Source organism: Quercus lobata, chromosome 7 (assembly GCF_001633185.2).
Source record: "Quercus lobata isolate SW786 chromosome 7, ValleyOak3.0 Primary Assembly, whole genome shotgun sequence".
NCBI classification, from domain to species: Eukaryota; Viridiplantae; Streptophyta; class Magnoliopsida; order Fagales; family Fagaceae; genus Quercus; species Quercus lobata.
In genome coordinates, this window is record NC_044910.1 from 44,327,465 (window position 1) to 44,354,716 (window position 27,252).

At 33.7% G+C, this 27,252-nt stretch overlaps 1 protein-coding gene across 2 annotated transcripts; it reads left to right on the forward strand.

Annotated features, from left to right (window-relative positions):
- The first annotated feature begins 12,821 nt into the window (after positions 1-12,821).
- On the forward strand, positions 12,822-17,564 carry LOC115953215 (auxin response factor 18-like). Of its 2 annotated transcripts, XM_031070748.1 has the most exons (5): positions 12,822-12,927; positions 13,191-13,749; positions 13,844-15,020; positions 16,026-16,948; positions 17,036-17,564. In XM_031070748.1, the coding sequence occupies exons 3-5, from the start codon at positions 13,887-13,889 to the stop codon at positions 17,103-17,105; spliced, it is 2,127 nt and encodes a 708-aa protein (XP_030926608.1). In that variant the 5' UTR covers positions 12,822-12,927; positions 13,191-13,749; positions 13,844-13,886; the 3' UTR covers positions 17,106-17,564. The 2 variants fall into 2 exon arrangements, with proteins under 2 accessions (XP_030926608.1, XP_030926609.1); XM_031070749.1 differs by lacking the exon at positions 12,822-12,927 and having other exon boundaries at positions 12,961-13,749; positions 17,036-17,519.
- The last annotated feature ends 9,688 nt before the right edge of the window (positions 17,565-27,252 follow it).

Below are 27,252 nucleotides of genomic sequence, written 5' to 3' on the forward strand. Positions count from 1 at the left end.
AGGTTAGGCCTTGGTCACCGAATGGTAGTTAATCAGGGTCTCCATAGCGATTTGCACCAGGATGAACCTGACGTATTCAATAATAATCTATTCTGGTATGTCATGAGTGGCTCCGGTACTTAGACCTTGTCCAAGGAGCTTCATGTCCTTATTCTTCTCCCTTTTTCAGGACTCCATCGTCTGGAAGCCCCCCTTTTTTTGGGGCACGAGTCTCCACATTATATAGCCTATCTCGGTTGATCTTGACCTTCCACCTGTTGATCCGGCAGGTCCCTATGCAAATACCTGTCCCATCAGCCGCCTCTCCCTGCTTTTTGTTAGTTGAGCTAATCGAAGCCTCACTGTTCAGGCGTCTTTTCTCATTAATATGGCTAAGACGTTTGCGGGCGCATTCAATGCAGAGGAGATGTATTTACCTTGAATCACCTCCATTCTGTACCCCCATGTGGGTCTCATTCTACTCGTTTCTTCTTTTGGGGACCTTTTGGAGGCTGCCTTTGACGACATGTCGCTCTTCCCTTTGAAGTCTTAGGATGCCGAGGACAGGGTCATCTTCGGCAGTGGCTCTAGGACATTTGGTCTTTCCTTACTCGTCCTCGGCAACTACCCTCCTCGGCATGGGCCCTGGACCCTAGTGGTAAGTGGGCCGGGTCGTAAGTTCTCTGGCCCCATAAAAAGTATATCCCAAACTCTAAGGGTGGAAATTTCAAATTAATGATTAAAACGATGTATTTTTTTAATTTGAAAAATGTCGTCATTTTGAGTTTAGTTGGCATTTTAGGAACACCCCATTACAGTATATCTTAAATCCAAACGATATAGAACGTTAAATTACGAAACCAAATTTTACAACTATAACGAGCAAAATGGGGGAGAGTATGAAAAAGTGAGAGGATAAAAAATATTTTAATTTCCATTTTTTGTGTTTGGTTGGGGGTAGAAAAGTTGAGAAATGGAAACCTCTTTTGTTTGACTAGAGAGAAAAGTGAGAGAATGAAAAAGATAATTTGTATAAATTGACTAATATGATCTTATTTAAAATTTAAAAAGAAAGAAGAAGTAAAAAATCAAAAAAAAAAAAAAAAAAAAAGGTAATCAAGCCAAGTTTATTAAAACAAAAATATGCCCAAATAAAATTTTATTAAAAACCCAATCACGCCCAGTTTTTTTTTTTTTCCAGTTAAATAATAATAATAAAATTGAATAAGATATAGGCATTTATTTATGCCGAGTTAGCAAAAAAGGAAAAAGAAACAACCAACCAAAAAAAAAAAAAACCAAAGTCGTACAAAGTACAGACACACAGTGGAGAAGCTTATGACATGATTATTTTTGTCCAAATATTTTTAACTCATTTTCTCTCTCATTTTATCCCCAATTTGGGGAGATTGTATTTTGGTGGACTTAGGGAGAAAACTCCTTGACCCCACCAAATAACCAACAACACCATTTTTTTTCTCCTCCATTTTCTATCACTCCTGTAACACTCCAACCAAACCAAATAGGGACTTAAGGATACAAATACTACTAACGACCATTTACAAGAAAGTTTGAGGGGGAAGACAATGGAAAGGAAGTGAAATTAAGCCTTTTTCGTAGTTTGGATAGCATGAAAGAAAAAAAGATGAACTTAATTTAATGAAAACCTATCACTTGGACCCATATTTTTCTCTTCCCCTGTTCTTTAAACAAAGTTTCTCTCCAAATTAGTTTGGAGATTATATATTTTTATTACATTTTTAATACTTTGTCATCAAATAAATGTTATAATTTTAAGTTTTTGTGATCTAAAGTTATGTATAAAAAATAAGTTAATTGATCAAATATTAAATAACAACCGATTTGAATGAAATTTGATATACATGTTAAGAATATAAGAAACATGAAATTTAATGGTTAAATTTTTAAAATTCACCTCCAAAAAAAAGTTATATGAAAATTTTGAAGAGTTTCTTGCTAAACTAATTTATATCTATTCTTTTTCCCATCTCTTTCATTACTTTCCCTCCATCCAAACATATTTTACCACTGGATTCATCCCAAAAAAACACTTTTTCCCTAATTCCGAGGGGAATTCAGAAAAATGAAAGCAACACCTCTGACAAAATATGATACCTGAAATGACTACGCAATGTTTTGGGGGACATCACTGCACTGTAATAACTGTGACCACGCAATTCAGTAAAAAATTCTGAAACGTGTAAGTATTGAACAGTAGTAGTAGGCACTAGGCAGTGAGATTTTAAGTGATTGATGCCTTCGGCTTTTGCCTTTGGGCGTGCACATCAAACAGAACCCAAAATTTTTTTTTTTTATTATAAAAATTGCCCTTGTCCTTGTCTTGTCCTTCGGTTTTTAGGGGACCAGCCTACAATGTCTAAGAACTGGTACACACTTTTTGGGCCCCATCTATTTGGTAATGTGGGGGCCCCGTTACTCACAGTTTTAATCGATCCGGAGCCTCCACCACCACTTGATGTGACTCTCCCATCACGTCATCGAACGTCGACATCACGACACGTGGCATATCCTTATTTTTCAGTTAATTTTTAAATCAATGTTGTCCCTTTGTATCCTAGTGGTAACTGCCACGTTTTTGCCTGCTGTTATTGTCTTGTAGCTGTCAAATTAACGTGTTCGTTCGATATATATATATATATAAATCTCGAGAAATTTTGATGCCACATTTTTAATTACATAATTTTATTCACAGTTCGTTCATGTGACTATTGATGAAGAGGTGTCCTCGTATAGACCGATTAGCACCCCTGTTATATAAATGAATTGTAGATAAAGTTGTGTAATTGAATGTGGCATCAGAATTTTTCATAAATCTAGTGTGTTTATCTTTCTTAAGCCAATTGTGTTTTGACACGTAATTGTCGAAATTGGATTGGGACCCACTTGGTGTGTTGGACAGAGTTTTGTGTTAACTGCAGGGGAGAGTGGAGAATGAAGTGAACAAAGATTTCTAATTGGATAACCAGAAAAAAAGTAAGACTGACAGTAACTGGTGGATTGCTCGTGACGACAGCCATGTTTTGTCGTTTGTCTGTTTTCCCAGCGTACGGGTTTGGGTCCATTTTTAATCAATGGGCTTTATTGGGCTCTCACAATGGGAATGTATGGGACACATTAGAATTTATTTTTATTTATTTTCTGTTTTAACTTAAGTTAAAGTGAAAGAGCATTCACCTTTTGACTTTCATCACTTTTCTTTTTTCACTCTTTTTTTTTTTTTTTGGTCACCATACCCTGCCCTTACCATTTTCGAAAAGTTTTCACATCACCTTAATAAGAAATATAAAAAAAATAATTATTTTTTCATTTTTTATAAAATATTTTCAAAAATAATTTCTAAATTAATATTTTTAAGACATTTGTTAACATTTCCTTTTTTTTTTTTTTAATAAATTCAATAGTTTAGGAAGATGATTTGAACCTCAAAACACATGGCATTCAACTAATTTAGGTGATTCCTAGCTAATTATGCTACTTATCAACTGTATTCATCTTTCTTACCAATTAAGAGATACATGACTCAAAATTAAAATACAATTTTCATCTAAATCAGTTTCTAAAAATATCTTCCAACCTATGAGGTAGAGGTTAAAAACCCATTTAACCTTATATTCCTGTTTTTACTCAAGTTAAAGTGAAGGAGCATTAACCTTCTGATTTTGCGCACTTTTTTTTGGTAACCGGTGCCCTTACCATATTCGAAAATTTTTCACATCATTTTAATGGAAAATAAAAAAAGTTGTCAAAATAATTAATTATTTTTTCATTTTTCTATTAAATATTTCTAAAAATAGTTCCACTAACATTTCTCTCTTTTTTTTTTTTTTTTTTTTGTAATAATTCAATAGCTTGAGAAGAGGATTTGAACCTCAAAACACATGACATTCAACTAATTTAGATGATTCCTAGCTACTTATGCTACTTATCAAGCGTATACACCTTTCTCACCAATTAAGAGATACACGACTCAAAATTAAATTACAATTTTCATCTAAATCGGTTTCTAAAAATATCTTCCAGCCTATGATGTAGAGGTTTATATCACCTATTTAGTAGTCATATAATTTTTTTTTCAATAACTCAATAGATTAAGTGATTGAAATATACTTAGGTTATTCTATAAGAGTTTTTAGAACTTTTCCCTCAAATTAGTTTAAAGAAAAATTCTATCATTTAGAGAGAGAAGACACAAACACACACACAAATGCACAGAGACATGGAAGTAACTAGAAATTAAGAACCCTACAAACCCCCTTAAAATAAATAAATAAAAAAAAAAAAAAAAAAGGAAGAAAAGTGAAGGTGGTTGGACCAAATTGTTGTTATCTAAGTAATAAACATAGAGGATTCTCAACCAAAAAAAAAAAAAAAAAGAGTAATAAACATAGAGAAGTATGTAATGATATGCTTATTGAAAATCCTTAACCATGTTCTGGTTGTATTCCGTGTGTGTTTTGACAAATTAAATGACACTATTATGACAGGGAAAGTGATTTTCTGTGGGTGCTTAAAAGCATAATTTCCTACCAATATCCCTTACATTTAAGCACAATTGACTCAAACACACAGGAAAGTAAATTTAAGAAGATTTTCACAGAAAGTCTTTAATGGCATTTTACCATGGAATGACAGCATATACTATATTTGATTCAAACATATTGAATGGCTGACAACTGGGAAAGGACTTTCACTTTTCTGTAGGTACTTAAATGCACACTGATACCCCATTATTCCTTTGAATTCCTTCACATTTAAATACAATTAACCCAAACATATATGGATGTAACTTTTAAAAAATTTACACTGAAAAGCTTAATTGGGTTCTGACACCCTTTACAATAATTCAACCATATACACGTTGTGTGCACCAAGATAGCCAGAAAAAAACTTTATATTAAATGTCGCAATTTTTGTTAGAATTGAGCTGGGTGAGGACCTATGGTAATTAAGATCATGAAGGTAAGATATTAAAGATGATTTTAAAACCCCCATAAATGAACCAATAAAAAGCTAGACTTTGGTATATTTATAATCTGCTACAAGTCATGTAAATTCAAAATAAGAAAAAGAAAAAGAAAAATTTTAATTTGCTTTTGACGTCTATGTTTCTAATGACACCTTTTTTGTGTTGGTGGGTTTAGACAGTTGGCTTGTACTGCATGTTATAAGCAACTGAGGTACAAAAAATCAAGTGTTTTGACATATGATAAATGGGTTTTCAATTTTAATGATGTTTAGGAAGAAAGAAAGGTTTCTCTCTTCTTCTCTAGTCTCCACCCACTGTGGTTCCATCATCTGCTGTAGGGTCTGTCTGTTTTCTGTCTGTATGTATGCAGCTTATATCTTTGGTTAGAATGTCCCTTTCTATAGGGGTTTCAACTTTCAAAGCATTGGTATTACGTGGCTTGTAACTTGTAAGTTTTAACATTATGGCCAACTAAGCAAATAATAATGTGTCTAGGTTTGGCAATGGTCCTGGCATATATGGCCATAATTGGGAAGGCCAAAAACGTTATAGACCTTAAAAAATTATTATGTAGTTCCGGAATATGGTTCACCTAGAGTACTTCTAGATTATAAATGATGATGAGTTCTAATTCGCTCAACTAATAAAGTTTCTTAATGTAAAATAAGAGATCTGAAGTTCAAATTTCGCCCACACCATCGAATGGTGCTTTAGTCTAATGATAAGAATAATTATCATAAAGTGGACATCATTATTAAAATCTTGTGTAATATATATCATGTTAACTGTACTCTAAAAATATCTAATAATAAGATATTCAGGACTCGTTCAGCTATAGGATGAGTACTCTCTACCATCAGAGTTGGAGAAAGGGTGGAAGGTTTCATGCAACATAATTGGGGTAATGACTTAATGAAGGACACAAAAAAATGGGCCCATAAATATCAAAGCACAAGTTAAGGATGGTGATGTAATCAGCTTACCTCATGCCATTATTACATTAAAATTATATAAGCTTTTCTTCTCAAAAAAAAAAATTTATATAAGCTTTTGTCATATGGTCCTAGCTAGCAGTGAGTATTGGTGTCCCTAGATACAGCTAATTACTTAATGAACGGGTGAGGTTTTGGTTGTTGATTTTTCTTTATTACGGTTTTCAATTGGTAAACTGAAAAAAATAAAAAATAAAAAAATCCTCCATTTATAGCAAAATTGTGAACAGTAGACCACAAATGGAAAAGGCACTCTAATCAAAAGCATTCATATTAAACTAATTAATACCGAAAGTCTGACCACTATGGTCCTATAAATGTCTAATACTGGCATGTTGTTTATTGAGAGTACTGTAATTGTTCAGAAATTGTGTTTACAATAATATGGAGGAGTGGGATCATGTTTTAGTACAGACCCAATTTGAATTAAGGCTATATGACCTAACCTGACAAGACATGCCTATTTCACTTTCCTGTAATCAGGTTCATAGATAATTCGTGACAGAAAAATTTAAGCTTGATCAGCGGAACTTTAAGAACTTACACATGTATACTTGGCTCGGTTCAAATTGATTTATATCTCTCACTTTTAAGTTCAATTAAAATTGTCAAGAGTCTCATAACTTAATTAGTGTTTTCAAATAAGACATTTAAGATTTAAATTTCTTTCCAAACCAATTTAATTATCCAAAAAAAAGGTAAAGTTTGGATTGGCATATTATGAAGTTGGTTAGGTAAAACAAAAAATATTTACAAAAACTGCCATGATTATTTTCTAATATCAGACTTGGTAAAGAGAGAGAGAAATGATAGGGCATTCCAAAGATGCCGAAGAGATAGGGTGTTTCACGGAAAACGGAGACAAAAAAGGTATTTCTAGCCAATAGGCATAGTCTTGGCTGATTGGAGGGGAGCTTAGTGCGAAGCAAATTGCCTAATACACGGGTTCTTTAATCTATAGTCTTGCTGGTTACCATCACTGTCAATCTATATCTGCATTTGAAGAACACAATTGGCAAAATCAACATCATTTGATCCAAATTTCAAAAATGACATTATAAATAAGTGCGACATAATTATGATCAAACTACCCTATACCTTAGGGGTAATAATCCCCAAAAAAAAAGACCTTAGGGCTAATAACCCCCCTACAAAAAACCTTAGGGGGTAATAAATTCGTGATCCGAAAAGAAAGACAAAGTTTTTCTCCTAGTGAATATGAAGAGAAAATGATTCCAAGAGAAAATTTTCAAAATTGGGTTTTGATGATTTTTAGAAGAGGAAGTCTTAGTCGTTGCCTTGTACTAAAAAAAAATAAATAAATAAAAGTAAGGGAGTCTTTTTGGTCTGTACTCGTCAACCTATTGTCACGTAGCAATAATAAGTAATGCCATATGTACTACCGAGTCCTTGATGAGGCTATTATTATAAAAACTTTGTAACTTAACTTACATTTCTTGATATTTTTAACAAATTCGTACATAATTCAAATCTCTTTTTAGCTATCAAATTATCAAAAAGAAAAAATGAGTCTAGAGACATGACGTTTCTATTAATATCACCACAACTTTAAAGTGATGAATTAATGTAAAAATAATTGTTTAACATTTACCGTCAATCATCATAATAGTGCACGGTAGTCTTGTAGAAAAATTACTTTAAAAGATGAGGTTATGTTTTTAAATTTTTATTTTTTACCATGTCCCCACCAAATGATATACACGTTAAACATGAGTCCTCAAAAATAAATTAATATAAATATCTTGAAAGAGAAAATGCTGTTAAAGCCATGATATGACAGTGTATCAAAGTGAAAATAAAAACATAATTAGTCATGGATTGGAAGAGCTTGCTTTAAATCCTTTCCTTCTATAGTATCCTATGACTTTGAAGCTTAACAGCTATGACACCAATAGCAAAATATAATTTTTTGGTAAATGCCATATCTCTTCTGTTATGATCACATGATAACATATTAGTCTTTCCATAATCAGAAAATCAATTACACAAACCCACATGTTTGGATGGATTGAAGTTGACCACCACTTGTACATTGATTATAAGCCAGCAGGCCCAGCACTAATTAAATTAATCAATGAACTAATTAAAAGGGTTAAATATGAGCTTAATGGGGTGAACCAAACTTTCACTTTCAAAAATGGGCCAAAGTTCAAATTGACATTGTTTGTTTATTAATTTTTACGAGACTCTATATGAGTGCTCTTCCATTTATGGTGCCTGTGAAAAGAGCGTAAAACTGTAGAGAATTCACCAGAAGTGGAAAAATCCATTTGGACAGGTCCCAGAAGAGGGCTTTGTTTACCATACACGCTTTACAGAAGAGCGTGGCGAGTATATTTTCTAGAGGAAGGTTGCGTAGAAAACCAACAGTCAGTTTCATTTTTTCATTTTTTTATTGGGTCATGAACCTCAACACTGACTCCTCTGTATAAAAAAATTAAAACAGGTCACCCCGACCAAAAGCAGAAGGGATGCAGTGATATCCACGCGCCAACTCATTGTCAAACTCAATCTTGGTGTGTGTTTAGGTTTGACTGTAGATGAGCCTACTGATATTAACAGTTGCGAAAAACACTGCTTGGAAACGTTTGTTTGCAAACAAGTCAAATCTAATCACAAGCTTAAGCTCGATTATTAGACACGCTAAGCTCAAACAATGTATTGCATTGGTGAACAAAACAAAGGTGATTTGAGTGTGTATATTTGGAGGGGTAGGTTTACTCACTTGTACAGGACTAGGACTAGGCTTGAGTGGATTAGCTCCCCATACCTATTTCTTATCATGATAGTTGATTCAAATCAATATGGTATGACCTAAGCCTAGTTTTGGAATACTAGTTTCGATCCTAGCTATACCTATTTCTTATCATGATAGTTCGAATCTATATGGTATGATATAAACTTAGTTTCGGAATACTGGTTTCAATCCTAGTCATATTAGTATTTGATAACTCCGTTTGGATGGTCAAGAACCAAACCTTTAGTGCGTAGGAGATGCCAATTGTGGACTCGATTCAAGTCTCAACTTGGTCTATAGGTCGAGAGCCCCCAAGATTCATCTCAAGCTTCTCCAAGAAGTTTCACCGTATCTTTAAGTCACTAATTAACATTTAATATTCCCAACCACCAATCAAGATGAGCGGTGTCTCTAGGCTAGCCCAATGTATGGATATATTTTGGCTCTCAGTCACCTCATTAATCTCATGATATGAGCTTGTTAATAACTACCGTTTGTCTCATTGTGAGTCACAAAACTCACTAATCTTTTTAGTCTACTAGAGATAGAGAAACAATAGACAAAAGCTATCATTCCATTTATGGGGAATAATCCCAAACACCATGTATAAAATACTCCATCAATCACCTAGGTAAGGGATTGAACAATTTTTATTCTTTTAATGACTACAAAGCTTCACATAAGCACACTATTTTATTATCTTTGTCCATCTCTGACTTAAGCTTTGGATAATTTAATCCTTTAAGGTCAACAATCCCAGTTGATCTGAGACTTAGGAAATAGGATTGTATTCTCTTGTTTGCAGTTTCAGTGATCAAGACCTATTCCTAACGCTAGAATCTAGTTCCTTTTTGCTACTCCATTAATCACTCACCTAAAATATTACTGTATATATTTGTATGTATACACATCTAACATATATTTTAAACTTGAGATTGCATTGTTTAAATTTATAAAGAAGTTCATAAAATATTAAAGGGAAAAGTAGTACACAAAACCTCAAAGTTGTTTATCCATAAAACACTATATATATATATATATATATACATATTTTGAGAATAATTTATTTACAGAATATGATTGTATTGAAGATGTATTATAAGCTCTTAATGTACGATAAGAAAAGAAAACCCTACCATATATAAAATTCCCCAGGTGACAAATAACTTTTTTTTTTTTGGGGCTGAATTTTCATTAAAATTTGTCTGTTTTTCTACTATGAGAAAATGATTTTTTTTATAAATAATTTTATAAGAAGAGTAATAATAAGGTTTCCTACTAGAATAAGGAATTTACTATTTACCATTGTATACCTTAAAAAAAAAAAAAAAAAAAAACCATTATATACTTTTCACATTATAGTTATAGAGAATCAGCAATATGATAAGCGTGACTCAACAACTCAACAACCACATCGGTTAATCTATTGTAAAATTTAGTTTATAACAACACTATTTTTTTTGTTATCATTTTATAACACTATTATGTAGTACCGGGAAATTTTTATTCTAATAAACTATGCAAAAAAAAAAAAAAATCTCCAAGACACTTAACAGACATCTCACCCGTGCATCTAGTACATAGAACATGTCACTAGATACAAAAATTAATTTAAAATTTATATAATACTGTAATTAAATTAAATATTTTATTTTATTTTAAAATTATTTAAAATAAAATTGTAGTTTGAGTCTAATTTTTTTTTTTGAAACTTAACTAATAGAGATTTACTTAAATCGAATTATAGTTGGAATTGAATTTTAAATTTCTTAAAACTTAGCTGTGGGGGCCAGTTAATTAGGAAGTATTGTTAAGACAGTATTAACTGGGTCTATGGCCCGATCCGAGGACGTTAAACCATCCGAGAAGGTCTAAATAAGATTTTGAGGAGAACAGAATGAAGAAAGGAGTAGAGACAATATGAGATAGGTTCAATAAGCATCCGAGGACAAAAGCCCTCTCAGCAACATGTGTTCGAGGTCGATCTGAGTGTCATATCATCACAGACTTACTTCGGAGTTATATCATCACTAAGGGTTAGACGTCGGACAAGGGATAAGAAAGGAGAAGGATAACAAATATTTTCAAAAAACTACTACCTTTGCATTAAATGACTCCTAACTAATTCTCTGGCCGCATTAATGTGGAAGTGACTCCTGAACAGTGATCAAGCAGCCTTACAGCTACTAGTTGATGGTTCTGGGAAATGCTAGATGGGACAGGAACGAGTTCTCCGAATCTAACCTATACGTGTGTGGTAGGGACGACACTAAGGCTGGGATATATAACATAGAAAGATGTACTAAAAAGAAAAAGGAGAAAAAAATCAAAAATCTGGACTGTAACTCTTGTACGATTTTATTATTCAACAAAACCATATGATACAAACTACTTAAGCTATTCCGAGGATAGATTTTCTAATCTTACTTGTGTCTAATCGTCTTGAACCGTTAAATCTAATCGTTTTTCTTCTAGGATAGATCTAGTTCTTCTATCCACACTCTACAAATTTATTATTTGGGCCGCTGGGGTTTGAGCCCAATCCGGTTTTGGAACTAATCCAATTTCAGTCCTTACATTAGCTAAAGTGAAAAATCTTAAATAATGAAAATTTAATTATTTATTATAGAGAGAAGATAGTCATTTGGCGCAACTGCAACAGTCTAATTTTTATTACTCATATAGTAAGTGTATGATGTTTTATACACTTGGTTTGTATACATATTCATTGCTTTAAAATAAAATGAAGTTATTTTAAAAAAGAAAAGGTAAAAGATAAGAATGATTTACCACAACTGGCTCACTTTTTGCAACATATTATGAATAAATTCATTTTGAAGTGGCACACATGATTATAGAGTTTACTATTATTTTTTTTCAACCATATAAAGATATATATATATATATATATAAATAAAGGAGAAATATATTTTTAAGTTAATTAAATTACGTAATTGCCAAAGACTTTGTAACTGAATTGGCACATTCTCGTGCATAAAATGCTTGGGGATCTAGGAGAAAAAGGGTTCAAATTGCGTGATTAAAAGCATATTGTAATTATATATCAAAAAAATTATGTAATTTGTTGATTTTACTCGTATTAAAATATATTTGTACTTTGATATGATCAAACATTTATAATTTCATTTTAATCTATTTTTAATACTTAATATTTTCTTATTTTTCACATAAAAAATTTAATTAATGAAATTCAGACCTTTTTATTTTTATTTTTTTTATACAAGATAAAAATTCTACTCCAATCTAATCTAAGCATATGTGTGTGTCCTCTTTAGAGACTTGAACTTTGACCTTACCTCCCACATCCCACAAATATTTATACTTATAGAATAACTGTCGCGCCAAAAGTGTGCAATGGTAAATTCAAACTTTCAATTAAGTTAACTTGTCATATCTATCCTTCAATAAGAGCATAGTTTTAAATGACTCATATCTATCCTTCAATAAGAGCATAGTTTTAAATGACTCATATACTAAAGAACAATCATCATACAGTATAATTCATATTTTCAAATCCTATTGTATTTTTAAATTATTTAAAAAAAAAAAAAAAAAAACTTGTCTGGTTAAAGAAGCTCTTTACAGTAAATTTCCTTTTTTTTAGATAAAAGAATAAAGAACTTCTTTCAAATTAATAAGATATAACCCCTACAAAATCTCACCCCAGTTGCGGCTCAACTGACTTGAAGCGTGGTGTTCACGCGCCAAATACGAGAGTGAACTAAACAACCAGTCTCTCTTTCCGGGGACCAAACAATTGAACTTAACTAACCCAATACAACAACGTAACCCCAGAGAGTACAATTAACCATAGTTGACTCAAAAACGCTGTAACACTCAACCACAGTTAACATCTCTAGTTAACTACTGCCTTCCTTTTAGAGCAGAAAAATTAAAAAAAAAAACCGCGAGAAATTGAATTTATCGCGATACAGTAAGTAAAAATGAAAGATGAATCTTAAATGAAGACAAAATTAATCTGTTAGATTAATCAGAAAGGGAATAAATAAAACCATTAATTAATTCGAAAGCAAATAAAATATTAGAGAAATAAAAAAAATAAAAAAAAAACTCAAAGTGAAAAGAAAATGGATAGTTTTCCTTAAAGATCTTTGTTGTTTTGCTGGCTTCTGAAGATACACAGAGTTTCTTCAGATCCGAAGAAAAAGGTAAGAAATCTTAAATTCTTATGTTAAAAAAAACAAAACAACATGAAAACTCAAGACTGAAGAAGAGAGAGAAAAAAAAAAAAGTAGTACTACTACTCTGTATTACTACAAAAACCAGTACTAAACTAGTTTGATATTTTTGAAAAAGCTTGTTTCTGTTGTTATTTTCCTTTTGTCTCTGCTTTTGTACATCCAAAAAGTTTGTATAAGAATAAGAAGTGCTGATTTTATTTGTTCTATAATTTTGTTTTTTGTGCTTTCAGGATTTTTTGTGGCGAAATTTGGCGGTAGGAAGAGGTGTTTTTTTTTGTGTTTTGTGTTTTGTTTTGAGAGTGTGATTGTGTGAGTTTTGTAGCAGATCTTTTTTGTGTGTGATTTTGAAGAAGCTGTTTGAAGCTATAGAAACAAAGATTGTGTGGGATTGTTTGTTTTTGTGACTCTCGGTGAATTTGAAAAAAAACAAACAAAGAGTGCGTAAAAAACTGTGTATTTTTTTTTACTTGTTAGTCTCCGAGTCCAAGCGAGAATAGTCTAACTGTGATTTCTTTTGGTGGTGGAGGTGGAAGCTGCGTACAAATTTAGTATATGATTATTTTGTGTTAGGGTTTTTTTTTTTTTTTTTGGTTTCTAAAATGGTGGCTACAGAGTTGAAAAGCACTGAATTCAGAGAAAAATGAAGTTGAGATTCTGTAGAAATTGCTGCTTTCAGTTTTCGGATTCGGTTCGAATCCAATTCTGATTATGCGTCTCCTCTGGTCTTTCAAGAAGAAGATTCCGAATACTTCTTTTTCTGATTCACTGTGGCCAAGTGGCTTTTACAAGGTAAAAATCCATTATATCCAAATTCAACACTTTTAATCATTGAACTGGTTCTGATTTTTCTTTATGGTGTTTTTTGTTTTTTTTGCTGTGACAGAGAGTTTAAATTTTTTCGATTAAAATCAGTTGAATTTTGAATAATGATCACATTTATGGATTCGAAAGAGAAGTTGAAGGAAGTGGATAAATGCTTAGATCCTCAGCTATGGCACGCCTGTGCTGGCGGCATGGTTCAAATGCCTAGCGTGAGCGCCAAGGTTTTTTACTTCCCACAAGGCCACGCCGAGCACGCTTGCGGCGCCGTCGATTTCCGCAGCTGCCCCGGCGGGCTTCCTCCTTACGTGCTGTGCAGAGTTTCGGCTATCAAGTTCATGGCTGATCCTGACACCGACGAGGTCTTCGCGAAGCTTAGACTCGTTCCGGTGAGTGGCAATGATCAGGAGTTTGATGATAATGGAATTATTGGAGGAGGAATGAACGGTTCGGAGCCGCAGGAGAAACCGGCTTCGTTTGCGAAGACTTTGACGCAATCGGATGCAAACAACGGTGGGGGGTTCTCTGTTCCCAGGTATTGTGCGGAGACGATTTTTCCGAGGCTGGATTACTCGGCTGATCCGCCCGTGCAAACCATTTTGGCTAAGGATGTTCATGGGGTTACTTGGAAGTTTAGGCATATCTATAGAGGGACGCCTCGGCGGCATTTGTTGACTACCGGGTGGAGTACTTTTGTGAACCATAAGAAGCTCGTGGCGGGGGACTCCATCGTGTTCTTGAGGGCGGAGAATGGGGATCTTTGCGTGGGGATTCGGAGGGCGAAGAGGGGAATTGGGGGTGGCCCGGAGTTGGCTTCTGGGTGGAATCCGGCGGGTGGGAATTGTGCTGTGCCGTATGGAGGGTTTTCGGCTTTTTTGAGAGATGATGAGAGCAAATTAATGAGAAATGGGGGTAATGGGAGCTCAATTGGGAATGGGAATGGTGGTGTGATGGGGAAAGGGAAAGTGAGGGCTGAATCGGTTATTGAAGCAGCAACACTTGCAGCTAATGGACAGCCATTTGAGGTTGTTTACTATCCTCGTGCCAGCACGCCGGAGTTTTGTGTGAAGGCTGCGATGGTTAAGGCAGCATTTCAGATCCGGTGGTGTTCGGGAATGAGGTTCAAGATGGCTTTTGAAACCGAGGATTCATCGCGGATTAGTTGGTTCATGGGAACCATTTCTTCTGTTCAGGTTGCTGATCCCATCCGCTGGCCTGATTCACCTTGGAGGCTTCTACAGGTACTAGAAAAATGAAATTAGCTTAATTTGTGTTTGCCTGATTTCAAATTTCTGAACTAGGTACTCAAATTGGATTGCTCTGGACCATTGGTTACCCAAGAACAATCAATTTGCCTATTTTCTTAATTCTTGTTCTGTTCACTTTGCTGGCCTGTAGTTGTTCTGTTACATTATGCTTTAGAATCTTGCAATTTCTAGCTAGCGCATCAGGTGCAGTAACTTCGTTGTGATTGTGTAATGTTGCAAGTCAGTAGTATCATGGTGGGATGCATCTCTTTCTGAGGAAAAGATATGAGGGGTTCCCTCGACTAGGTGTGTGAGCATTTTCTCAGATTTGCACTGTGACTCATAATATTGGATTTGGAGATGCCCAACATTGCTGGTCAATGTTACTTTCTGCTGTATAGTTTTAGATGCATCTCCCCATGAAATTTCGATGGACATTCCAATGGCTTGAGTACATAATATATCTGAAAGTAATGATCTATTCTTTAGGGATTCGTTTGTATACATAAATGAATGTGTAACTCAAGGTTATTGATAATTGTCAATTATTACTTATCAAAAAACAAATCTGAAAGTAATGATGCCATATCCAGCTTTGCTTTCTGGTTGAACTCTTTATTTAGATCAAATATATTTTGTGTTAGAATGAACTTTACTAATGCACACATATGCTTTAGGCACTGCACTCTGACTTGATTGAATTTCCTCCGTAGAGCTTTTTGAAAATGAAAATTTGATAAACCTTTTGTACTTTCTATTGATTCAATCAAGGGAGACCTGGTTTATGATCTACATGATTTGACGATGCTGATATGCAAAAACTATGAAAATAATCATATTGAATTTGTCTTGTTTTTATGTGTTTATTGTTGGATGAAGAGAAGTAATGTTCTTTCCGCTGGTTACTCTGTAAACCTCTGGTTTTCTACCCACAGTTCAATGCCCAAGTTGATTTCTTTTCCTTCAACCAATTCTAATTGCTGCAGTGCTATGTTGTAGGTTACATGGGATGAACCAGATTTACTTCAAAATGTGAAACGCGTAAGTCCATGGCTGGTGGAATTGGTAGCAAACATGCCCACGATGCATTTGCCCTTCTCACCACCACGGAAGAAGTTGAGAATGCCACAACACCCAGAGTTCCCCCTCGATGGTCAACTTCAAATGCCGACATTTTCCGGCAACCTCCTTGGGCCCAACAACCCCTTTAGTTGTCTACCTGACAACACTCCTGCTGGCATGCAGGGAGCCAGGCATGCTCATTATGGTCTATCTTTATCAGATCTCCACCTCAATAAACTGCAGTCAAGTCTTTTTCCGGCTGGTTTCCTGCCACTTGATCATGCTGCCACACCCCCTAGGGCCCAAAAAATTTCAATGTTTCAAAAGCCTAGCATGAGTGAGAATGCTTCTAATGTTTCTTGCTTGCTAACTATGGCACATTCTACACAGACATCAAAGAAACGTGATGATGTCAAGACACCGCAGTTTGTACTTTTTGGTCAACCAATACTTACAGAGCAGCAGATCTCTTTGAGCTGTTCTGGCGACACAGTCTCACCAGTTCGTACTGGAAATAGTTCATCAGATGGGAATGCTGATAAATTGACAAATTTTTCCGATGGTTCTGGATCTGCACTTCATCAACAAGGCATACCCGAGCGCTTATCCTGTGAAGGCTTCCAATGGTATAAGTATAATCGCCAAGAAAACGACCACAATTTGGACACTGGTCACTGTAAAGTCTTCATGGAATCGGAGGATGTAGGTCGAAGTCTTGATCTTTCATTGCTTGGGTCTTATGAAGAATTGCATAGAAAGCTAGCTGACATGTTTGGCATAGAGAATTCTGAGGCACTGAGCCATGTGCTCTACCGGGATGTTACAGGTGCAGTCAAGCACATTGGTGATGAACCATTCAGGTTGGAGTCATTTGCTTTTTTATTTCTTGCATTAGCTCCTGTTACCAAGAGTTGTCTTACATGATGAACCTTTCTTTCTTATTGCAGTGACTTCATGAAAACAGCAAGGAGGTTGACAATTCTAATGGATTCAAGCAGCGACAATGTAAGAAAGTAGAGAAAGCAGTAAATCTTTGTTCCAATTGTACAGCTGGTTGATCACACCCCTTGTTCATGTGCTGACCTTTTTATCCTTCTTGAAGTTGTGGGAGCCGGGCTGATCCATTTTTTGGTTTTGTCAAGCTTGACCGCTCCAGATTTATGTTTTTCTTCAATTTTTCAAAGATGGAGGAATCTTTGATTTTGAAACTATCTTTCAAGTGTCATAGATTCGAAATTTTTGTTAATATTGTTTCTTTAGATTTCTTTCTCCTTCCTTTCTTTTTGGTTTTCACAAATCCTACAATTAGTAGCGGTTTGTAGGCATTGTCTCAGTCTTTTGAGATTGTCATTGAAAAATTGTTTTGAGAATGGAATGTATCCAAGTCTTTCTCATCTTTTGAGAATATGCCAATGAAAAATTTGTATTGAGCATGGATCGGATTGAAGTCTTCTGAGAAGCACTTTCTTTCATCAAGCGCAAGTGCAACTTAATTACTTATATGGGTTTTGGGCATAGCCATCTCCAAATTGGCTCCCTTGTTTTGCATTTGTAGTTTGGATTTAAGTAAGTGAAATAATTGTATGTATGTATTTTCTTGCTACCTAAATCCATGATTGAAACGAACAAAAGAGTACAAGATATTGCAATTACTGTTAAAGACTTTGACATAGGCCTTAAAAATTAAGGATCTATTTAGATACTTCTTATTGCTAAAAATATTATAACAAAATAATTTTTAAATATATAAATAGTACTGTGAGACACATTTTTAATAAAAGTTTTGCTTAAAAAAAAAAGGTTTATGATCCCGTGAACAATGCATGGGACCTATACACAAAATGCTAGATGTTTGTTCTATCCAAATACACGAGACCCATACACAAAACGTTGGATGCACAAATGCTGGATGTTTGCGCTATCCAAATGTTCACTAAGTATGAACGGAAAGAAAAGCACAAGAAAAACAAAGTTGAAGATGATGCTTACAAGTTACAACTTGGATTACAACTACAACATGTGTTATTTTCTTACAATTTTGTCTTTTTAAAAATATTTTTGGAGTATGGGAAAGGGAAATAAGATGACATTTTTTTTTTCCTATATGTCATAACTCATAACAGAACAAAAATTTGTGCCGTGCATGACCCAAAAAAAAGAAAATAAACACAATAAATTAGAGTTTGGTTAAACGTCTAATCAATTCATAAAACATAGGTCGAGTTGACCTAATCTGCTCTCACACTGTTTGTGGGGTTGTTAAAAGAGTATCAGCTGTTTCACACAGCAATTAAGATCTTCAGAGATTACATATTGGCATCCAAGCAAGTAATAATATGCCACATGGAACACCAAAAATAAAAAAAATAAAATGAGTTATAAAAGGTACAAGTCAGAGCTCCACATGGATAAATAAATAAATAAATTAAAAAAAATAGTCCCATCCTGATGCCGCAAGTGTGGGGATTACTAAGTAATCAAATCAATAAACTACTACATCATTGGGATTGCCAAAACTAAAAGTTGTCAAACACAAAAGTCAATAATTTTGAGAAAAAAAGAAAACAACAAAGAAAGAAGAAGTGGAGATAGATAAAGAGAGAGAGAGAGAGAGGCGTGTCATGTGTGGCCAAGTTATTATTATTAGAAGTTTATAGAAACAAAACACAACACATTCTGTCTCTATCTTTATAATCAGCCGCACGTGAGAATGATGGGGTCCCACATGGCAGGTTTCGGTGATTGTGTTGTGGGGGTTTCAATTGGGTGTGGAGAGTAGTAATTATAGGTTCACGTGTGGACAACGTCAGCTTTGTGTTTTGCATGTGTTGCGGCGTTTCGATTACTGGGCTGTTTGTTTTTTGTTTCTTTCTTTTCTTTGTTTTTTTATTTTATGTTACAAAATTTCTACAACCTCGTTGCTTTTTTTTTTTTTCATTTTGAGCTCTGACTAACAACACAAACAAAAACCCACCTGTCGGATCCTACCCACTTTGGCTCTCTCTCTCTTTCTTAATTTCAACGATTGTGATTTCATTTTACAGTGAAAATTTTTATATAATTATTTTGTTTTCTTTTTACGTACATTTTAGGACAAATACTCAATAATTCTCATTTGATGTGTACGTGTTCCCGAGTGATAGAGCAAGTTGTGTCATTTATTAAAAAAAAAGATAATTTAATAAACCAACAAGTTGTTGTTTAATTCATTTTTGTCTTGTGAAATGATCAAGGTATCAATCTAATCTACTTAATAATTTTAATATTATCATGAGATTTTAGGACCCGCTTAGTAAAGGACTTTGAATAATACTGTATATAGTTTTTTTTAAATACATATGAATAAAAAAATGTATAAAAATACGTGTAAAATTGTTTAAAAATTAAAAATGTGTGTTTAAGATTGTCTACCAAACATGCCCTAGTTTTTTGTTTTTTTTTTTTTTTTTAAACATTATCTTATACAGTGTGTGCATATACAGTTCGACTACGTGTAATAATAATTAACCTACGAAAAAAAGCAAAAGTAGGTTTAAGTCCCATGATTGTTTTGAAACCTACCATTGATTAGTATGTCTTGAAGGAAAAGAAAAATATAAAACCCACATCATCAAAATAGCGTTCACATCAGAACCTGTCCAACCACTTTCCTCTTGTTTTATTCTAATATTTTCCATGTCCTTAACACAGTTATAACTCTCTCCCTATTGGAAATCCAAAATCCAAAAAAAGAAAAAGAAAAAACACATGGACATGGTGCACCAAAGTAAACAAAACTAATAAAATAAAAACCCTTTACTTCAAAATTCATAGTCACCGACCAAAAACACAACCCGAAACACAAGCATCCTTTGATGACCAGATCCTAAGTTGGATCATGTGAAAATTTTGCAGAAACTGTTTGATCAACGGTTTTTCTTTCCACTGGTTTCCTTTTATATATTTTTTTAGTTAATATTACTACTTGTACCGACATATTTCTCTTACTTTTTTTTTCTTTTCTTTTTAGTAACTTGTAACTACATCAACTTGATTTGCTTTTGAACAAAATTTTTTGTTAATATCTACCTATTATTCTGTTCAAGCTAATTATTGTTGATAATATGATAATTTTTCCTTATAATCTAATCAAAAAGTACCCATCATTTAATAATTGTGGCTATGGTGCAATTTTATAATTTGGAAAACGTTAACAAAAACGTCACCAACATGGTATTGATGTTGAAGTAGAATAAATGATACCAAAATTAATTGATCTAACTAGCTTTTATATATGTATATATAGAGTAAGGACTCCATCCCCAAAGTTGGCAAAACAGTAGTACTAGAAAAACAAAAAATGAAAACCCATTAAAGTTGGCAATTGACTTGTTGTGCAAAATAGGGATAAAAGGGCCAAAAGATTAGTTGGGAAAAAATAATAATCCTGTACCTTTTTTTCTTTTTTTGCAATTAAAAACAATCTATATCTCCTTGCTTTCTTCAATTTTTTGCAAGTGGGGTTATTCAATTTTAACACCCCAATACCAAATTAGGAGGAAACAAACTAGAGCCATGGGAGCTAGTCAAAGAACCAGTGGTCAAATCAGCACACGGGGAAAAGAGAAGCAAAAAAGAAGAAAAAAACCATTTCCCAAAGCATTGTTTTTTAAAGTTTGGTTTACTTTGTTTTCAGTTCCCACCACCATGTATGGCATAGTTTCTACCTAGAAAGATTAAACAATAGCAAACAAAATATACGTTTATAGCATTATTATGGTTGTGTCTAAGTGTCTTGCAAAGGAGTACTTACTTTTCTAATAAGGGTTTAACTTTTGGCTTGAGAAAAACGTAAAGCAAGAAAAAAAAATGTGAGTTATGAAACACAGAGATAAAATGGAGAGAAGGAGTTGTTGTTTGTGAGATCCAAGTCACGTAAAAAAGGGCGGGGTACATGGAACAGCTGCAACAGAACAGCAGGTACGTCATCCACAATGAATGAGTATGGTTAATTTGTCTGCTCCATTATTATCAAACCATTGTTATTAGCGCCCTCACTATTTGATTCGTGCACCACTCTCTACCACATTTTCTCTTTCTTTTTCTCCATACTGTGTGGAATCATTTGAAACCACACAATTACGAAGCATCCTTTGCTTTTTCTACGTCAAAATTACACTTTCCCCTTATATATATATATGAGAGAGAGAGATGTAATCATAATTTGTAATGTTTCTTAAAAGGTTGGATTTTGTTAACATTCTCTTAAAGACATTTGTTTAGAAATTTTTTTATAAACAAATAAAAAATAATTGAGTTTTTGACAATTTTTTATTATATTTTTTGCAAAAGTGATATTAAAAATTTTCTAAAATAGTTTATTAACAAATGATTGAGGGCACCTATTAACAAGACATTTTTAAGTTAGGTAATTTTTTTTTCCTATAAAAATGAAAGTTAGGCAATATTTCTTCAAATTTATTGGAAATAAATATTGTGGGGGAAACGAACATTACCACCTCATGGACCATGGGCCAAAGAAAGAATGCCACATACATTTCCAAAATGTGAAGACGGTCCAAGATCCCGACATTGAGAGCCCAAGCCTGTGTAGTAGTAGGACGGCCCAGACAGCCCATCGTGGGAATTAGAGGAGTACCTAATCAAGGAGAGAATCCAACTGGATTGACGAGGACATTATCTTGGTCCTCTTTTCTCAACGAACCTGAAGAGGATGATGCAAAACCCAAAGTAATAGCCACCTCCACATTAATTAGGTGTTCCTGCCTAATATTAGTTATATTAAATGATGAATGACTGGACTGAACAATAAAGACACCCTAAAAGTCTTTCATTATAATCAAGAAATGGTAGGAGGAGTGGCTGATGGGACAAGTATCTTTTGTCATCCAACTAGAAAATGCACAGGAAAGGAGAAATGAGGAAAGAAAGAATAGAGGGAAGAGTTAGCCCACAGAGTTGGGGATCTAGAATAATTGAGGAGAATGAGAGAAATAACAAGAGTTTGTAATCATTTTTTATTTATATTTTGTATATCAGGAGAAAGGTTTTCTTAATCTAATTTGTTTTGTATTTCAATTCTTGTCCAATCTTTCTATTGTGGATTTTTTAAAATCCATTCTTAGAAATTATTTGTGTTGATCAAGAATTTTTGGTCTATTCATCACAACCCATGTTTTTGACCCCCACAATAATCAACTTTGGTGTGTATTTTTCTAATTTCAACTTAACAAAACTTGAAATTATTCATTGCACATATGATTTATTACATCTTCTCATATAAAGATAAGTTTTACATGTGGATCTAAAAGTCACATTTATGTGAGACTTGGTGCATCTGATGCCATTTTGTTTTTGACAATATCTCATAAATGAATAACATGTTTCTTTTATGTGAAGGAAAAGTTAGTCAATGACTCAATGTTAATTAGAAGCTTCTATGAAGTTTTCTTCAATACACCAGATTAGGTGCATTAAATGGTCTGACTCATTGTTTTGCTTATTTTCCTCTAGGATATTTCCCCATTCTTTCTAATTATGCTAGCGAAGATAAATCCTCGATTATCTAAAAAATATAGATTATTAAAAAATAATGAATTTAATCATTTTACTATCATTCTAACATTCTCATTCAAGTGTAGATTTATATTCTTTCTTAATAAGTAGGTAGTCTAAAATATAAAACTTTTAAATTTTAAAATAGGAGATAAAGTTAACGCTCTCATTCATGTACTATTAAATAGAAGATAAAAGTAAAAATTTATTTCGAATTTAAGACCATGATAAATTATCTATCGTTCTAGAAGTTTAAGTTATTAAAAAAATTAATTATTTAAAATTTTTTAACAAGTACCAATACTTGCTCAGCATCAAATACCAAGCATAAGTGCATAACTCAGAAAATGGTTGGCTTGCCTGGGTCTTTGATCCTCATCCAATTATCAAATCCATGGATCTCAAAAAGGAATTTCAAAATTGAATTGCACGTATCTTAAATTTGGTTTGTCATTGACCATAATAATGTAATAGAAATTGTTCCCGATATTTAAGTTGAAGTTTTAAGATTCCATTAGAACATTTAGCAAGAAGTTATGGGTTAGGTTTTGCGATAGATCTCACTTAAAGCATAATTGACCAAGTATTGGTTAAGTAGGTAGATGAAGTCCATCCGAGGACTAATAAGATAAGTTAAACAGTTTTAAGGGTATAATTTAAACACTTAATAAAGCTAATAATAAACTAGCTCTTAGATGAACAAATTATTTCTCTGCATATGATCATCGGTATCTCTATCCAATCAGACTTAATTTATATTTTTCACAAAAAAACAAAGACTTAATTTAATTGTACTATGATAAAGAGAGTAGAATTCAACATTTTTTTTTTCTCTTAATAAAAGTATGTGATCATGGTTGTCAACTAAGTCATTGTTAAAATTTGCAGTTAAAAAAAAATCCTTAAATTTAGAAAAAAAAAAAAGAAAAAGAAAAAAAAGAGACAAATATAAGTGATAGAGAGGTGGCAGTCTCTTGAAATCAATTAATTTTATAATTGTAGTAATAGCACAAAAATAAAATTTTTCTTATCAGAAAAGATTGTGCAAAAAATACACAAAAAAATTTTGCAAAAAATAAAAACTATTAAAAAAATTGGTGTCACCAACTTGGTATAAACTACAAACCAATTGATGATTAGCAGAAACATAAAATAAATAAATAAATAAAAAGTCTGAATTAGTGTACGTTTGGGTATAAATAAAAAATGAAAATTATTTCACTATTCAGTTTATTTTTACTACTATTTATGGATCTCATTGTATTATTTCAACTAATTTTTATCTTTATCTACAATACTTTTAGCAATAATTTTTTAGTTTTACAAAATAAGCGGTATTCAAACACACTCTTAGTGTGTGTTTGGCTCCAAATTAAAAAGCCATCTTATTTTACTATTCAGCTTATTTTTGCAATTGTTCATGGGTTCCACTGTACTTTTTGATATTATTCATGAGTTTCACTGTACTATTTCAGCTAACTTCTACCTTTATCTACCATATTTATAATAAAAAAATTCTAAATTTCAGTAAAATAAATAAATTTCAAATAAACCCTTATTTAAAATACAAACAAGAAGTTGAAATTGCTGTTGAAATAGTGACATTAGAATTGAGTAATGTTGGACAAACAAAGAGGACCAATCAATATGACACAATCAGCTCATATAGTCATATGCATTTATCATCTTTATTGTCTGTTTTGGGGGAGTTTTATTTTTTTGTTAGTTTTAATATTTTTTTTCTCTTCGATGATGCCAAATTATCAAAGAAAAAATTGCAGTGGCTCTTTTAAAATCTTCAATACGTCAAAATAGCCACTTTCCACAAGGGTGAGAAAAGTCAGAAGTGATGAGATGAGATGATAGAAGTGAAACAAAGCAAAGCAAAAGTGGGCAGTGGGTACAGCCCAAACCCAACAACACCTGTGTGTGTGTATGTAAATTTCTCTTTCTTTCAGTCTCTGTCAAAAAGTCAGTGTTTTTTTAACCAAAACAAACAAAAAATAAGAGAAAGAGAGAGACAGACAGAGATTCTAATGAGGTGGCAGTTGGGTGGGCCCCCACAAAGGCCCACTAAAACCATGATCATCACGACCGACATTCAATTGTATGACTGCTAAACGTCACTCACTGACTGTGACTTGACATTGACACCTCACTGTTTTTTTTCAAACGTACCTGCTACAGTTTCGTATTCCCCAATTTCTCTTCAATCCTATTTTTTGTTCGGAAGTTAAGGTTAAGAGGAAAAAAATTCTTCAAACTTCTCTTACATTTTCTTTTAATGGTCTTATTAATTATTTATTTTAGAAATTTTTTTATAATAAATTATTTAAGAAATTAGTTACTTTTTTCATTTCTCAATAAAAAGTTTCCTAAATTTGTTTTTTAATTGATATTCTAAAGGCATATTAGTAAAATTTAGGGGAAGTTACAAAGTTGGTCCCTCAAATTTAGGAATGGCAACAAGTTGAGTTCGGAGTGGATTTTTTAATTCCCAAACCTGCCCCGCGGGCCTATCCCCATTACTCGAACCTTTCCCATTTAATAAACAGGCTTTTTCTAAAACCCCAAACCCGTCCCGTTGGGCCCTGCCCTAAACCGTTTTTCCAAATAAAAAAAAAAATCAATTTTATGTTTTCAACTTTTAGCCCTAACCCTTGGCCCAATTCTGAAATCCAAAATAAATCAAACATAAACTAAGCAAAAATCAAACATATACAAGAATCAAGTATTGCCTAATGAACTCAGGTCTAATGAAATTCACATCCAATGATATTTAATTCAAGCATTAGTCCATTACCCAGTGAAACTTCACATCTATAAACAACCATTCGGAGCAAACTAAATTACAAAAACAATTTTTTTTGGCTCTTCTCCCCTTCACCAACTTGTTCAAGAAACTTCTCTCTGCCATAACCACTTGTGAGAAGAAGGCCCCATATTGGCAGTAAATAACTATGAATCAGTACTGAGGGGGGTACTGAGAGAGTAAGAGTGAGGGTGGTTCAATGAGAGCTTGCCGCGTTGGCCTGTGAGGATGGATCGGCGACGGACTGAGAGAGTGAGAGTGACTTGAGGCGTGAGGGAATGAGAGGTGTAAGGGACTAAGAGATTTGAGGGTGGGTCAGTGAGAGTGATGTGAACCCCGTCAAAAATAACGAGGCCCAACAACGAAAAGGAATCTAAGATCGTTCTATGGACAGATTCAAATGGGAGACCTTGACTCGTTGTTTATGACAAATAAGAACCTCGGTATAAGGAAGACGCTACAAACGGTGGTGGAAACTCTGTTTGATAAAGTCGAGATGAACGTCACGGGAATTCCCGATAAGTTCGAGTAGTTCTTCAAAGAACCAAAGAGAATAAACCTCACAAGTTTTATCAATAATCAATGTCCCCATTTTCCATTGCTTATGCACCTATTTAAAGGGCTGAACATTACAAGAAAAAAAAAAACCCTAACATAGAAAACCTAATTAAAGCCGAAAATGGGTAAGGAAAGAAATCCTTACCTTCCTAAAACACACAAGACATATAAGGCAATAAAGGCTGGACGCCTAGAGTCATATAGAAGGAAAAAAGACAACATAAAAGGAAAGAAAGTGGCGCCTAGAATAGCCATGCAACCCGATCCTTCTAGAATAGACCCAAAATATTTCTTGCCAATTCTTAGCTTTGACTGGATCCTTCTAGAACTTGAATCAAGGTGATGATTTTTTGTTGCCCACGTGGATCATGTTCAATGGGCCTCCACGAATTTGCTTGAGCCCATAACTCTTGGATGAGTCTGTTGAGTACATCCTTGAACTTCTTTGCTCGTGCTCTCGTAACCGGCCCAATTGGTACTTGAACGAGATCCTTCAAAGTGGTGTCTTGATCTCCGTCATTCCCCTCCTCTTGAAAAGGATTTGCCCTCAAATCAGCACCTACATCAAAAGGACTCAAATCAGTAACATTAAAAGTGGCACTTACATCGTACTCACTAGGTATATCTAGCTTGTAAGCGTTGTCATTGATACGCTCGAGGACTTGGAAGGGACCATCTCCTCTTGGGAGCAATTTGGAACATCTTTTCGCCAGGAATCTTTCTTTTCTCATATGTAGCCAAACCCAATCTTTGGGTTCAAAAACCAATTTGTGACGTCCCTTGTTGGCTTGTGTGGCATATTGCTCCGTTCTTCGCTCAATGTTAAGTCTTGCTTTCTCGTGAATCTGCTTCACAAAGTCAGCTTTTTTTTTGCCATCTAAATTAACGTGCTCCGTCAAAGGTAAAGAAGATAAATCCAATGGAGTTAAAGGATTAAACCCATACACAATTTCAAATGGCGAAAATTTGGTAGCAGAATGAACAGCTCTATTATATGCAAACTCAACATGTGGTAAATATTCTTCCCATGTTTTGATGTTCTTTCTAATGATTGCCCTCAATAGAGTAGACAAAGTCCTATTTACTATTTCAGTTTGACCATCAGTTTGTGGATGACAAGTAGTGGAAAACAATAGCTTAGTACCTAGCTTACACCACAAAGTCTTCCAAAAATAGCTCAAGAACTTAGCATCTCTATCCGAAACAATTGTCCTAGGCATGCCATGTAATCTCACAATC